Source organism: Symphodus melops (genome assembly GCF_947650265.1).
Source record: "Symphodus melops genome assembly, chromosome: 14".
NCBI classification, from domain to species: Eukaryota; Metazoa; Chordata; class Actinopteri; order Labriformes; family Labridae; genus Symphodus; species Symphodus melops.
Window position 1 is genome coordinate 25,285,571 of NC_136704.1, and position 16,263 is coordinate 25,301,833.

Sequence of the window (16,263 nt, forward strand, 5' to 3'; positions counted from 1 at the left end):
TAATATTTTAATGGATGTTGAGAGCTATTCAATAACATGCTTAGATTGTCTGAGATGATTTCTTTGTGCTGTGTGTAAAATGTTGGAGCTAATAGAGTGTGTGACATGAACGCAGGTGCAGTGACTCCGGTTCATGCAGGCTGATCAAACCTGTTGCATTGTGAAAGCGTTATTGTGAAGATAGTGCATATATATGTGTGTGTGTGTGTGTGTGTGTGTGTGTGTGTGTGTGTGTGTGTGTGTGTGTGTGTGTGTGTGTGTGTGTGTGTGTGTGTGTGTGTGTCTGGCTGTGTTCACTGAAGAGTGTAAGACAATGACGTGGTGAATCTTAAGCTATGTATTTATTTTAAACATTTAAATGTATATATTATAAATGTATTCTAAATAGGCTGATAGGTTCACAGCACCTCCTGTTCAGAATAACTTCCGGCGGCTCGGGCCGATACAAACACTTTGTTAAACACAAACAAATACAAACAAAGAAAATAAACAACACAGATTTAAACAGTAAATATTTATCAAGAAAAGACACAGACACATCAGGAAGAATATCTACATGTCTGCCTCCAGCTTCTTCAATCATCCTTTTAAAATCCTCCAATGAGAGCAGCTCGTTAAGTCTCAGGTCTTCTTGTGATTCGTTCAGAGTAAAGGGAGGGAGGGAGCGGCAAACTTAAACTCCTTTAGGAACAGACGGTAAGAAAGAGGACTGAGACTGAAGATCAGGTCCCTGTTCTTGTCTGACTGCAGGAAGCAGACCTGAGAGAGACTCGTCTGCATGTGGTCAAAGAAGACCCTCCGACACGTGTCGACAGCAAACAGTGATGAGTGAGGTCGTCATAGTGGAACCGAAGACGTCCAAACATGATGTCGCTGCTGCGTATGAATGTGAGCCCGCTGTGTAACGTCTATATTAAGCCATCTCATTCAGATCAAACTCAGGTCGGGTGACTCTGTTTCCAGTGTTCAGGATGAAACAGTCAGCGAGTTAAAAATAGAGACGTGAGCATGCAGCAGCCTGCTGACGACGACAAGTCTACATCTCATAACCTGAGAGTTTCACCTCGTTATGAAACAGGCGACACACAACTGTACACTGGAAGTTAGAGTTTATTCATGAAGCACATTTAACACAACCACGTTCACCATAATGCTGCACAAACAACAGACTCAGATACTGAAGAAAAACAACCAGAGCAAAGATTAAAGACCACCAAGAGAAGGAAAGGAGGGAATACCTCCAACAGTACATTTAGAGACCGGAGGCACCACGTGCATTCTGGGAGTGTAAATGAATAAATGAAGAAGAGGAGTAAAGACGGGATTGATTCAGTTCAATATGACCTTTTCTCTCCATGTTTTATTGTTTAAGGAGCTTGGAGACTAAAAGAGAAGTTTCCATAACTTCCTCTCAAGCTCGACTCTTCAGTCAGTGTGGACGTCTTCCTGTTCTTCAAACTTGAATATGTGGATTACAGGAGTCACTAGAGGAGCTCAGTCTGATGATGAGTCTGAGCGGTTGTTTCATTTCAATGATTATAAATGAAACACTTTAATTTGTCTCTAAAGCCTGATAGAAGTGTTGTGATGATGTATTTAATAAGTGTTATTAAGGGTCTACTTTTGCTCCTTTCTATGAGTAATGGTGACGAGTAATGGGTTTGGGAATATTGTTTATGCATGCCACAGTAATGACATAAAATCCTCTCCAAGCTGATCATTACAGGAATAAAAGGAGAATCACTCCACGCTTCTTTTTCTAAAGTGAGGTGACACATCGAATCCTTTACATTTTTCCGACTTGTTATCGAACAACCACGCAGCGCCAGTCAGGACCTGTAAACGGAGAGCTGCGTCAAGTCTACCGCTGACAGCATGACGTAACCGGATATGAGGTCATTCTGCCTTCAAAATAAAGGTCGAGCTCATTTTATGGCACCAGCCTAACAATTAAAAAAGTGATTTATGAGTTAATGTGATGGCTCTGCATTAACTTGGTTTAGCTTATTTTTTATATTGCATCAAATCATCAAACTTTAAATGGTCTTATTAACCATGTTGGTTAAACGTATGGTGCTGAAGTCGCTCCATTAGGCAGTTTCATGTTGGCTATAAAAGCACGAGAGAGGAGAATCAATTTGACCGTTTTCTGGTTGACCTGTTTTGCCGAATAGACAAATATTCTCGTTGTAGTGTTGTTTTGCTTCATCCACCACTTCTGCGTTGCTTTTTTGTTAACGTCATGTTTAAAAAGAACAATTATTATTCCTTTGTTTTGCAGGAAAGCTTTTTCCTATTCTGCAGACCCCACTTTGAGAATCACCGGTGATTCACAGATTCATTAGAAATATGATTGAAATGAAGTGTGAGCTGATTCCTCTGTCAGTCCCTGATGGATGAAGCTCTCCTCAGCTTGCAGAGCTTCTCCACACACAACATGGTGGAGGTTCCTCCTCTGTGGATCATCAGCTGCTCCTCTCTGCTCCACCAGAGTCCTGATCGCTCACATTATAACTGGGATCACCAACATCTAATGAGAGAAGAAGAGAGATGACAGAAATCATTTTCTACACTGACTCTCTTCGTCAGCTGGAAGTCATCAGATTCCCCCACAGCGCTGTAACTAAGCTCCGCCCCCACTCCACCTCTTTAACACTGAACAGTTTCATATTGGTGTCTGAGTGTGAGATTTGACCCTGAGTTATGGGACATGTTTGATCAAATAAAGACTCAATAAAAACATTCACAGTAAATGTTCATCATATACAGAAAAGGATGAAAAATCAAAAACCCTCCAACCAGGACAAACATGTAACAGAGGAGCTCCAGGACAAACATGTAACAGAACAAACAGAGGAGCTCCAGGACAAACATGTAACAGAGGAGCTCCAGGACAAACATGTAACAGAGGAGCTCCAGGACAAACATGTAACAGAGGAGCTCCAGGACAAACATGTAACAGAGAACAAACAGAGGAGCTCCAGGACAAACATGTAACAGAGGAGCTCCAGGACAAACATGTAACAGAACAAATAGAGGAGCTCCAGGACAAACATGTAACAGAGGAGCTCCAGGACAAACATGTAACAGAACAAATAGAGGAGCTCCAGGACAAACATGTAACAGAACAAATAGAGGAGCTCCAGGACAAACATGTAACAGAACAAATAGAGGAGCTCCAGGACAAACATGTAACAGAGGAGCTCCAGGACAAACATGTAACAGAACAAACAGAGGAGCTCCAGGACAAACATGTAACAGAGGAGCTCCAGGACAAACATGTAACAGAGGAGCTCCAGGACAAACATGTAACAGAGCAAACAGAGGAGCTCCAGGACAAACATGTAACAGAGGAGCTCCAGGACAAACATGTAACAGAGGAGCTCCAGGACAAACATGTAACAGAACAAATAGAGGAGCTCCAGGACAAACATGTAACAGAGAACAAACAGAGGAGCTCCAGGACAAACATGTAACAGAACAAACAGAGGAGCTCCAAGACAAACATGTAACAGAGCAAACAGAGGAGCTCCAGGACAAACATGTAACAGAGGAGCTCCAGGACAAACATGTAACAGAGGAGCTCCAGGACAAACATGTAACAGAACAAATAGAGGAGCTCCAGGACAAACATGTAACAGAGAACAAACAGAGGAGCTCCAGGACAAACATGTAACAGAACAAACAGAGGAGCTCCAGGACAAACATGTAACAGAGGAGCTCCAGGACAAACATGTAACAGAGGAGCTCCAGGACAAACATGTAACAGAACAAATAGAGGAGCTCCAGGACAAACATGTAACAGAGAACAAACAGAGGAGCTCCAGGACAAACATGTAACAGAGAACAAACAGAGGAGCTCCAGGACAAACATGTAACAGAGAACAAACAGAGGAGCTCCAGGACAAACATGTAACAGAACAAACAGAGGAGCTCCAGGACAAACATGTAACAGAACAAACAGAGGAGCTCCAGGACTTCGATGATGTTTGATTCCAAACTAAACTAAAGTCAGTCCAATAAGTTGAAAAGGCAGCAGAGTCTGTATGAACTGTGCAGAGCTAACTATAGAAACAAAAGAACTAGAAGTCTCCATGTTTTCAAATGAATGCCTCACTGTGTGAACATGTTCTGGATTAATACACAAATAGGAAGCATTACTCGATTATTATATCAAAGAGCTGCAGAAAACCTTCAACCTGTGCATTAATACTGATCACATCAAGGGGAAGACATTTCTGTGTGAGACCTCCAGACCCCCCCTACAAACACGTTTTTAAACAGACTAAACTTAAAAGTTTGCATTAATAAACTTTATACAGAGGAATATGTTTGATAGAACTGGTCAGTAACTTGTTGATTAGTATTAATTCAAACTTAATGAGGGTTGACTAAAGTACACTGTAAGACTGACCTCAGAGTCTCCAGTGCATAGTTTGGTTTCTTCTGAAGATCACACAGCAGCTTCACTCCTGAATCCTGCAGCTTGTTGTAGATCAGCTCCAGCTCTCTGAGATGGGAGGGGTTGGACTGGAGAGCTGAGGCCAGATAAGAACAGCTGATCTCTGACAAACTGCACTCACTCAATCTGAATAAAAGAAGAATAAAAATAATGTATAATCCTTCACTTTTTGTTAATTATCTGTTTAGAATATTTAAATGTTTACATGTTCTTCATCTAGGCTGATTATTTCAGAGTGATGCATTCTGGGTTACATGAGACGATTAAATTAGAAGAATAGAATAAGAAATTAATATTGAACACATTTAACTGTTATGTTTACATTGTAAAGAAAATAGAAAGAACTGAATGAATACTAACATTCATATTAATGTAATTGTTATATTAATTTAGATTCTGTTTAAAGTGAAGGATGATAAAAGAAGCATGGTTAAATATTTTAAATTTTGATTTTGCATATTTAAGTTCTGAACAGACATTTGTTAATTAACATGTCTTATCATGTTTGGAAGGTTTACAACCTGATCAACTCCTGAGGGATTGTTTAAAATGTTGGAAAAATATCTAAAGAAAGAATCTGAGCTGTGAATCTCTGTGATCTTTAAGCTCTATTCAAGTCGAGGGAACATTAAATTAAAACACACAATGACTTAACATTAATGAATCATGATTATTAATATAAATGTAATAATCAAACTGACTACATAAAAACCCAACAGTCATAAAAACATGTTCACATCAAATCTCTAAATTATTCAACAACTTGAAAAAATAAAAATCTCCTAAATTATTAAATATCCAGAGATTTAAATTCAGACAAATACTGAAAATATTTAAATCCTGAAATGTGCAACAATGGAGGATGTGGATTGAAATGTTTCAAATAAATGACAGTCAGTGATCTGACCTCAGAGTCTTCAGTCTGCAGTTTGGACTCTGCAGTCCCTCACACAGCAGCTTCACTCCTGAATCCTGCAGCTCGTTGTAGCTCAGGTCCAGCTCTCTGAGATGGGAGGGGTTGGACTTCAGAGCTGAGACCAGAGAAGAACAGCTGATCTCTGACAAACTGCAGAGACTCAATCTGAATAAAGAATAAAAGAAGAATAAAAATAATGTGTAATCCAGTCACATGTGTTCAGGTTGTGATGAGTATCTCAACATCACTTTGTCCTGATGAATCAAGTTTTCTCTAAATGATTAGAGGATCATTTCTGATTGTGTATTCACTAAATCTAAATCCTCCAAATGTCAGCTCAACATTCATCCAGCTGTTCATGTGCACAGATGAAGAACAGGCTGCTGATCTCAGTCAGCTCTGTGATCTTACTACATGTATCAGTCCCTCCAGGATTCTGCAGACTTTTTGGGTTATTGTTGCCTGATGCCTGATTTCTCTGCAGCTTTTAAGAAAAATTGCAAAACTAGTTGGGATTATTTTTTTCATGTCAACAATTTTCTTGGACACACTTCGATGTGATTGAGTGATTTTCTAATCTGAGCAGAGACATTTACTTTGTGACGCATATTCCTCTGCCTCACTCAGTGATGTCTCTCCCTCTCTCTCTCTCTCTCACACACACACACACACACACACACACACACACACACTCTTCATCTGATTTCATGACTCATTCAAATAATATTGTGTTTTAGGCCCAGTGTCTCTTCATGGTTTTGTCTTGAAGCCAGTGTCTTTTTCCAGTTGTTTTTAATGGGTCAAGAGACACTTTGCAGCATAAAGCTTCTGTCTGGATGAAAAGTGCAGCTCCCAGCGTCTGTTTAAAAAGTGATCTGTCGTATTTGTGCGCCCACTGCAAGCTCTTTCATCTTTTCAGAAAGGTGCTGTTAAGTCATGGGTGCTCTTTTCAAAATGTCTGATATTCCCCGTATTTTAGCTTCCTACAGATCGTATCTTGTACCCACATCGTCTTTGCTCCGTGTCTGCTGGGTTAAAAAACAATCTCAAATATTAAACATAGTAAAAAGTAACAGAGCAGAGTCAGCTACACAGCTGAGGGACTGATTTATCAAATCAGATATTATTGGCTCACAAGTCTTCATGATTTCACTTCTTAACAGAACCAGAGGAAACCAGAGAGGCTTCATGTGCACCTTGTTCAACTTTACTTCACATAGTCATAAAAACATGTTCACATCAAATCTCTAAATTATTCAACAACTTGAAAAAATAAAAATCTTCAAAATCATTAAATATCTAGAGATTTAAATTCAGACAAACACTGAAAATATATAAATCCTGAAATGTGCAACAATGGAGGATGTGGATTGAAATGATCCAAATAAATGACACAGTCAGTGAGCTGACCTCAGAGTCTCCAGTCTGCAGTTTGGACTCTGCAGTCCCTCACACAGCAGCTTCACTCCTGAATCCTGCAGCTTATTGTCACTCAGGTCCAGCTCTCTGAGATGGGAGGGGTTGGACATCAGAGCTGAGACCAGAGAAGAACAGCTGATCTCTGAAAACCTGCAGCTCTCAAATCTGAATAAAGAATAAAAGAAGAATGAAAATAATGTGTAATCCAGTCACGTGTGTTCAGTTTGTGATGAGTATCTCAACATCACTTTGTCCTGATGAATCAAGTTTTCTCTAAATGATTAGAGGATCATTTCTGATTGTGTATTCACTAAATCTAAATCCTCCAAATGTCAGCTCAACATTCATCCAGCTGTTCATGTGCACAGATGAAGAACAGGCTGCTGATCTCAGTCAGCTCTGTGATCTTACTACATGTATCAGTCCCTCCAGGATTCTGCAGACTTTTTGGGTTATTGTTGCCTGATGCCTGATTTCTCTGCAGCTTTTAAGAAAAATTGCAAAACTAGTTGGGATTATTTTTTTTCATGTCAACAATTTTCTTGGACACACTTCGATGTGATTGAGTGATTTTCTAATCTGAGCAGAGCCATTTACTTTGTGACGCATATTCCTCTGCCTCACTCAGTGATGTCTCTCTCTCTCTCTCACTCACACACACACACACACACACACACTCATCTGATTTCATGACTCATTCAAATAATATTCTGTTTTAGGCCCAGTGTCTCTTCATGGTTTCTTCTTGAAGCCAGTGTCTTTTTCCAGTTGTTTTTAATGGGTCAAGAGACACTTTGCAGCATAAAGCTTCTGTCTGGATGAAAAGTGCAGCTCCCAGCATCTGTTTAAAAAGTCATCTGTCGTATTTGTGCGCCCACTGTGAGCTCTTTCATCTTTTCAGAAAGGTGCTGTTAAGTCATGGGTGCTCTTTTCAAAATGTCTGATATTCCCCGTATTTTAGCTTCCTACAGATCGTATCTTGTACCCACATCGTCTTTGCTCCGTGTCTGCTGGGTTCAAAAACAATCTCAAATATTAAACATAGTAAAAAGTAACAGAGCAGAGTCAGCTACACAGCTGAGGGACTGATTTATCAAATCAGATATTATTGGCTCACAAGTCTTCATGATTTCACTTCTTAACAGAACCAGAGGAAACCAGAGAGGCTTCATGTGCACCTTGTTCAACTTTACTTCACATAGTCATAAAAACATGTTCACATCAAATCTCTAAATTATTCAACAACTTGAAAAAATAAAAATCTTCTAAACCATTAAATATCTAGAGATTTAAATTCAGACAAACACTGAAAACATATAAATCCTGAAATGTGCAACAATGGAGGATGTGGATTGAAATGTTTCAAATAAATGACACAGTCAGTGATCTGACCTCAGAGTCTCCAGTCTGCAGTTTGGACTCTGCAGATAATCACACAGCAGCTTCACTCCTGAATCCTGCGGCTGTTTGTTGTGGCTCAGGTCCAGCTCTCTGAGATGGGAGGGGTTGGACTTCAGAGCTGAGGCCAGAGAAGAACAGCTGATCTCTGACAAACTGCAGCTCTCAAATCTGAATAAAGAATAAAAGAAGACTTCAGAACCAGAAGCTTCATGTGCATGTTGTTTTTAATCTTCATGAAGAGTTTGAAACTTTTCTCCACATTATAAGAAATCTCTGCATGAAGATGATTCATAAATCTGAATACTTTGACAGGATATAGAAACTGTTTCAAAACTCAACATAAACTTGTTGTAAATGATAAACTCTGTGACTGATCCCTTCTGAAGTGTTGAAGCTGAAAACTATCCCATCAGATATTTCATATCTGTCTGTGTTTGTGTGATTGTCAGTATGTCTGTTCAGTGAAGCTGTTTTAGATGTTTGTGTATTTCTTTATATTTGTGTTAGGACCCCCTTAAAGAAGAGACCATGCATCTCAAGCTGCTAGCCTTTAATACATTCAAAATCAGTTTCTATTATATTCATATCTATATTACAGTCAGTGATCTGACCTCAGAGTCTCCAGTCTGCAGTTTGGACTCTGCAGTCCCTCACACAGCAGCTTCACTCCTGAATCCTGCAGCTTGTTGGAGTTCAGGTCCAGCTCTCTGAGATGGGAGGGGTTGGACTTCAGAGCTGAGGCCACGACGTCACAGTGAGTCTTTGAGAGTCCACAGCCAGACAGTCTGTAGTGACACATAAAATAGAGAAATATGATGTATAAAAGAAGAGTTTGATATTCACGTCTCACATTTGATGATTAAACAGTTTGTCCTGTTTGGTGTTAACTTCACACAATTGTGGAATCTGTCACTGACACAAAAACTCTCATCACTGGTTTTCAAACATGCACATTCTTCATATGTGTGACATGTTATATATCTGTATGCCTTTCTCCCTTTTGCATCGGCCCTCTGTCATCACAAATGTAATGTCATTTATCAAGTTTTAATTATGCACTTTAATTACGAATAAACTCAACTTCATCTGTCAATCATTCACTACATGTTACAGATTAATGGAAACAAATGTAGTTTTATTCAGGATGACATCTTGTCTATAGTGATCTGAAGCGTGATCTATTCAGAGGACTCTCTCTGGAGTAGAAAACCATTTGAAAGTCATTGAACAGTAACTCTGGAGGAAGACGATCTTATTCTCGTCTAGCTCACTTCTATAAACGTGAAAATACAGAGACTGCTGCAGAATGATCCAGAAATCAAACAAGTCAGCAAAGAATCAAATGTAGTGAGGTGAAGGATCTCTTGTAAGAACAGTTTATCTGTGATCTACCTGCTGAGATGTTCAGAGATGATGCTCATGATTGATTAGTAATGCCTGCAGAGGCTGGAAGGGGGCGCTCACAGCATCTGATATCTCTATTTTCAGGGATTAACACTATCAGACATCTCAGTCACTTCTTTGGGAATTCTCTCCTGAATGTGTTCACAAAAAAACTATCAAAGACGTTTATGACCTCAGGACAAAAAGTTAAAAAACATCACGTACCATACCGTACCATACCATACCATACCACATTTATTTATAGAGCACTTTAAATACAACCAACATTGTGCCAAAGTGCTTTACAATATACAAATACAACAGTCTTCCAACATCAATCATACAACATACAAAGCCACAAAATATCAAATACTCATCATGAAACTGTTGGGAAAGTCAGAGTGTATAAATGAGATTTGAGGTGTGTCTTAAAGACCTGAAGAGTAGGAGCTTGTCTTATACTCAGGGGCAGATTGTTCCAGAGCCGAGGGGCGGCCACAGAGCTTCCGCCTGGTTTTGGGGACTGAGAAGGAGAAGCTGGTCAGATGATCTAAGTGACCTTGAAGGAACATAGGGTTCCAGTAAACTTGTCAGATACACTGGTGCTAAACCATTTAGGCATTTAAAAGTATACAGCAAAACTTTGAAATCAATTCTATATTTCACTGGAAGCCAATGGAGGGAGGACAAGACAGGGCTGATAGGATCATGTTTTCTTGAACCTGTGAGGCGGCAGCATTATGAAGTAGCTGCAGATGAGATAGAGAGGTCTGACTAACTCCAATATAGAGAGAATTACAGTAGTCCAGAAGAGATGTAGTAAAGCATGAATAACACAGAGCGAGATAGACAAGATTTAACCTTCGACAGCCTTCTGAGTTGGAAAAAACTCTTAAATACAACATCATTTATCTGTGTAAAAACATAACAAAAAGACTGTTTCTCCTGAACATCAACAGAGGAACCGTTTCTGATGAACAGAGAGGATTATGTTTAGTTTATATTAAAATAAGTAAATTAGTACATGACACTGATTTATAATACTCATCACATCTGGACTTACTTTGCCTTCCTGCAGTTCCTCACAGCTGGAATCAGTCTCAGTCGTCCCTGCTCTGATGTCTTGCACATCTTCAGGTCCAACTCATCCAGAACCTCCTCGGACATCTGCAGCATGTAGGCCAGAGCAGAGCACTGAAACACAGAGAGTTCCTTCTCTGATCTGTTCTCTGACTTCAGGAACTCTTGGATCTCCTGATGGACTGAGAGGTCCTTCATCTCCGTCAGACAGTGGAAGATGTTGATGCTTCTGTCAGGAGAGATAACTTTACTGTTCCTCTCCTTCAGGTTGTTGATGACTCTCTGGATTCTTTCTGGACTGTTGTCTGTTAGATCCAGCAGGCCTCCTAAGAGTCTCTGGTTTGACTCCAGACAAAGACCATGAAGGAAGCGAACAAACAGGTCCAGGTGACCGTTCTTACTTTCCAGGGATTTCTCCATTGCTTCATTTAGAAGAACCACACGACTTGAATCTACACAATATTCTCCCAGAAAAGCCTCCACTACTGTTGTGTTCCTGTTGGTGAAACAGTGGAACATGTAGACTGCAGCCAGAAACTCCTGAACGCTCAGATGAACAAAGCAGTAGACTGATTTCTGGAACATCACACACTCTGATTTAAAGATCTCTGTACAAACTCCTGAGTACACCGAGGCCTCTGTGACATCCAGACCACAACGCTCCAGGTCTTCTTGGTAGAACATGATGTTTCCGTCCTCCAGATGTTCAAACGCCAGCCTCCCCAGCTTCAGAAGAACTTCCCTGTCAGCCTCCGTCAGCTCATGTGGACTCATCTGATGTCCCTCACCATACTTGTTCTTCTTCCTCTGTGTCTGAACCAGCAGGAAGTGTGAGTACATGTCAGTCAGAGTCTTGGGCAGCTCTCCTCTCTGCTCTGTGCTCATCATGTGCTCCAGAACTGTGGCAGTGATCCAGCAGAAGACCGGGATCAGACACATGATGTGGAGGCTCCTGGATGTCTGGATGTGTGAGATGATTCTGCTGGACAGATCTTCATCACTGAACCTCCTCCTGAAGTACTCCTCCTTCTGGGCGTCAGTGAAGCCTTGTACTTCTGTTACCCTGTCAACACATGAAGGAGGGATCTGATTGGCTGCTGCAGGTCGAGAAGTGATCCAGATGAGAGCTGAGGGGAGCAGATTCCCCTTGATGAGGTTTGTGAACAGTGTGTTTAATGATGACTTCTGTGTGACATCAGACACAACCTCCATGTTTGTGAAGTCCAATGACAGTCTGCTTTCATCCAGGCCGTCAAAGATGAACAACAGTTTACAGACAGCGAGCGTCTCTGCTGCCACCTTCTGTAATGTTGGATGGAAAACACGGAGCAGCTCAAGAAGACTGTAGAGCTGATCTCTGACCAAGTTCAGCTCCCTGAATGAAAGCAGGATCAGCAGACTGACGTCTTGGTTCTCTGAGCCCTCGGCCCAGTCCAGAGTGAACTTCTGCACTGAGAAGGTTTTTCCAACACCAGCCACGCCGTTTGTCAGAACCACTCTGATGGGTTTCTGTTGGTCGGGTTGAGCTCCTGTCTTTGGTTCCTGTTGGTCGGGTTGAGCTCCTGTCTTTGGTTCCTGTTGGTCGGGTTGAGCTCCTGTCTTTGGTTCCTGTTGGTCGGGTTGAGCTCCTGTCTTTGATTCCTGTTGGTCGGGTTGAGCTCCTGTCTTTGGTTCCTGTTGGTCGGGTTGAGCTCCTGTCTTTGGTACCTGTTGGTCGGGTTGAGCTTCTGTCTTTGATTCCTGTTGGTCGGGTTGAGCTCCTGTCTTTGGTTCCTGTTGGTCGGGTTGAGCTTCTGTCTTTGGTTCCTGTTGGTCGGGTTGAGCTCCTGTCTTTGGTTCCTGTTGGTCGGGTTTAGCTTCTGTCTTTGGTTCCTGTTGGTCGGGTTGAGCTCCTGTCTTTGGTTCCTGTTGGTCCGGTAAGGCTTTAAAGATGTCCTGGCACTTGATTGGAGTCTCATGGAGGGTCTTCTTCTTTTTAGAGTCTGTCTCCATCTGTCTCACCTCATGTTGGGTGTTCACCTCTTCTCTCTGTCCCTCTGTGATGAAGAGCTCAGTGTAGATCCTGTTGAGGTGGATTCTACTTCCTGTTTCATCACTTCCTTCAGTCACATGTTCACATCTCGTCCTCAGACTGACCTTATGTTGATCAAAAACCTCCTGCTGACCTCTATCTACTGAAAGAGAGAATGACAGAATCTGATTATTGTTGTCAGATGTTTTTGTAAAAGAAGTAAAAAAAGTTTTAATTTCTAGACTTTTGACATTGACCAATAAAAGTTGTGTTTTAGGAGATCACAGAAGCACAAAGGTGTACAGTCTTACTTTGTTCAGTGCTTCCTGGTCTGGATCTTTTTCCCTGCTGAGGACAGGACGTCTGCTCCTCTCTGGCATGAGTCCTCTTCATCCCCCTGTGAAGACATGTCTTTAGATCTAAACTGATGGTTGACTGGTAGAAAACATGAAGATTCATCAAACACAATCTAAACTCTGCTTTCTCAAACACCTTCTGACGTATGAGCTCACAGTATCATATCAGATGATGCTGAAAAGACTAAACAGAGACAATGACAACCTGAAACAGGGGCCGTGCTGAGCGCCATCTTCTGTTGCTAATAAATGTGCTGATGACAAGTAGGAGGATAATGGGCAGGTTCAAAGGTTTGTAAAGCCCCATTTCCACTCAGCAGTCCGGTACGGATCGGTACAGTTTGGTATGGTTTGGTTCAATGAAGCCCAATCCCGTTTGTGTTTCCACAGCCACCCGTGCCCTATTTGGTAGGCGGCGTTTAAGCCAGATGACTATATCCACTCCGTAAATAGCGGCATATGATAGCAGCTAAAAGCTAACTGCTAACAGCTAACCGCTAACTAATAAATTCAACAAAGGAGAAAAACGCTACACAAACAAAACCACGCTGGAGACATCCAGCAGTTCATCTCCTCTGTCACTGTCATGTGACTCTTTATTACAAGAACTCAATCCAGCTTTGTTTCAGAGAAGGCTGTGAGCGGCGAGGACAAATGCAGACGTAAACAATCAGCTGTTTATTACAGTCAATGCTTTAAACACGGCCGAGTTTTGTTTGCCGACGTAACACGGGAAGTGACAATTCTTTCAACCAATCAACGGACTGCAGTGTTTAGCTCCACCTTTTCGGGTCGGCTCCACATTCTTGGCTCCCCAACGGAAGGGTCCCAAAAAGTGGGACGGTATGGATCGGTTATTTGGGAATCTTTCCCGGGATTAGTCGATGGAAACACAGCAAAATGCATGCCGTACCGAGACAAGCCGTACCGAGACGAACCGAGCCGGACCGCTCGGTGGAAACGGTGCTTTAGAGTCCTTTTAGATTACAGCTTTACAAAGTGACTGAGCGACCCTACAAGGAAACATCTGAAGAGACAAGGAGTTAGTGAGAAGACTTACTTTGAGTTTGAAGGTCCAGATTCTTTACTGAAGTATTCAGGAAGACCTTTGGACATATCACTCTTCAGAGACAGACAGCTGGGTACAGGAGACTCTGCTCTCTGTCTGCTCCTCTGAACTCTGTAAAATAACAAACGTTTTAATATTTCCATCACATGAATTAAAATGACATTTATCATATATTAGTATAAGCCCCTTGAGGTTATCACCTCGTTTTCAAGAGGGTCCAAGAACATATTTACAAGGACAAAACAAGGTAGTTTTTCACCCCGTGTATCGTGTCTTTAGAGTTTCTTCCTGTCTGCGTTTCCCTCCAGTTTTGATCGCCCTCATTGTCTTCACCTGTGTGTTGTCTCTCTCTCTCCTGTGTTTGGTCGCCCTGTATGTTCAGTGTTTCTTCCCTCCTGTGCTGGTTCACTATCAGTCGTACCCGGGCTCCTGGTTCGTCTGCTCTCTGACCTTTGTGTTCATCTCTAAAGAAGGAGCTCCTTTTTCACTTTGGCCTTTTTGTTAACTGAAGTGTTTTTGGTTTCTGCTATTGAGTCCAGCTCCTGTGTTTTTCTGATGAACGTGACACACTGGACAAATACGCTTATATTTGACAAACAGGAAATATGGACTACAGGAATAATGAGGAGGATTTAAATAAAGAAAAAGATTTCTCTTTAAATCATAAAGTTTAAACTAGCAGATTGATTTGAGGAGAAATTAAATCTGAAATGAAAATGAGTCAATAAGTTTTTTTACTTTGAGTCTGAGGGTCCAGGTTCATCACTGAAGTCTATATCCAAACCTTTGGACATATCACTCTTCAGAGACGGACAGCTGGGTACAGGAGACTCTGCTCCGTCTTCCTCTTCCTCTAAACGCACATCCATGATGTGATCTGAAGTCAGTCTGAGAGGAAACACAGAAACACTCACTGAGAGATCAACACAGGAGAAACCAGTTTGATCTAATGACACACACACACACACACACACACGCACACACAGCTCATATGAATGTAAGGAGTGACATCATGATAAACTGTCTGTGTTCAGTTCACAGGAGGAAACTGAGAGTACAGAAGTGAAGATATAAAAACTCTGATAAACACTCACCCCGCTTCACTCCACACGTCTCTTCTCTTTCTGTCGACTTAAAATGGAGTCTAAACTGACTGAACTGACTTTCACTTTCAACGTCCCACCTCCACATGAGCCCCTCCCCTCTCCATTTACAGGAAATAGTGTCTGTGTGACGGAGTGCACTCTGTCAGAAGTCACACTCAGCTGAATGAAGTCCCCTCCATCCAGGTGGAGGGTAGAAATACAGCAGCAGGCTTTGGGACAAACTTCACTCTCTCAGGTGGAAACAGGAAGTGTGTGTTACCATGGTTACTCAGCGGCATCCTGGGGGAACGGCTTATTATTAATGTACGTAATACATTCTGTAAAAGTCTTTATGTAGATTATTTTTCTCTAGTAAATTTATATTAGTGTAGACTTATAGCTAATCGATCAGATGGAGCCCACATTCTTTATTATAATTTATAATTTAATGTTAATTTATTATAATACCAAAGAACAGGTTGTCTTCAATGAAAGCAGACAAGGAGACTATAAATGAACATCACAGCTGCAAGACCTTTATTTTTTTGTTGTCGCCTAAATTAAGTTTTACAAAGAAATCAAAAGTAGAACAATGATAAATAAATAAGAGTGAGAAGTTGTCTGTAACATGATTTAATATTCTTTAGTTTTTGCAACAGTCCCTTTAAATATGAAACACAATGAAAGAAACAGGTGAACAGAAGGAAGAAAAGAAGAGGAGGCTTTTATTTGATCCTTTAAAACAATAAACAGGTGAAGTTGTTCACGTCTGTATGATCATATTAAATGTCCGTCTTAGTTGGAGCAGTGTTTTGGTTTGTTCAAACACGAACACACTGAACTTACTTTTGTACAGGTCACTCCTTCCGTGGCTACCGGACGCAATAGGCGTGACACGTGATCATCGAGTGGGCCTCGGTGCAGACTCGCTGGCGGAGGGTTTAATGGCCCACTATCACTCCCCGCTAAGTGGTTTGAGACGGACTTAATATGGCGGACCCTCCTCTGCACACCTGAGAAGCTCGACATCATTTCAGGAGGAATGCTCCTGATATTCTCCTGACCTCACTGTTCACACATG

General features: G+C 41.4%; 1 protein-coding gene across 1 annotated transcript; it reads right to left on the reverse strand.

Moving 5' to 3' along the window:
• Positions 1-1,097: 1,097 nt before the first annotated feature.
• LOC306834650 (NACHT, LRR and PYD domains-containing protein 3-like) lies at positions 1,098-15,213 on the reverse strand. The gene is made up of 11 exons (XM_079360704.1): positions 15,192-15,213; positions 14,836-14,985; positions 14,089-14,208; positions 12,984-13,069; positions 10,645-12,835; positions 8,810-8,983; positions 8,190-8,366; positions 6,789-6,962; positions 5,370-5,543; positions 4,415-4,588; positions 1,098-2,530 (listed from the first exon to the last, which is right to left on the reverse strand). Exons 2-11 carry the CDS (start codon positions 14,964-14,966, stop codon positions 2,521-2,523), a joined length of 3,411 nt encoding a protein of 1,136 aa, XP_079216830.1. The 5' UTR covers positions 14,967-14,985; positions 15,192-15,213; the 3' UTR covers positions 1,098-2,520.
• Positions 15,214-16,263: the final 1,050 nt, after the last annotated feature.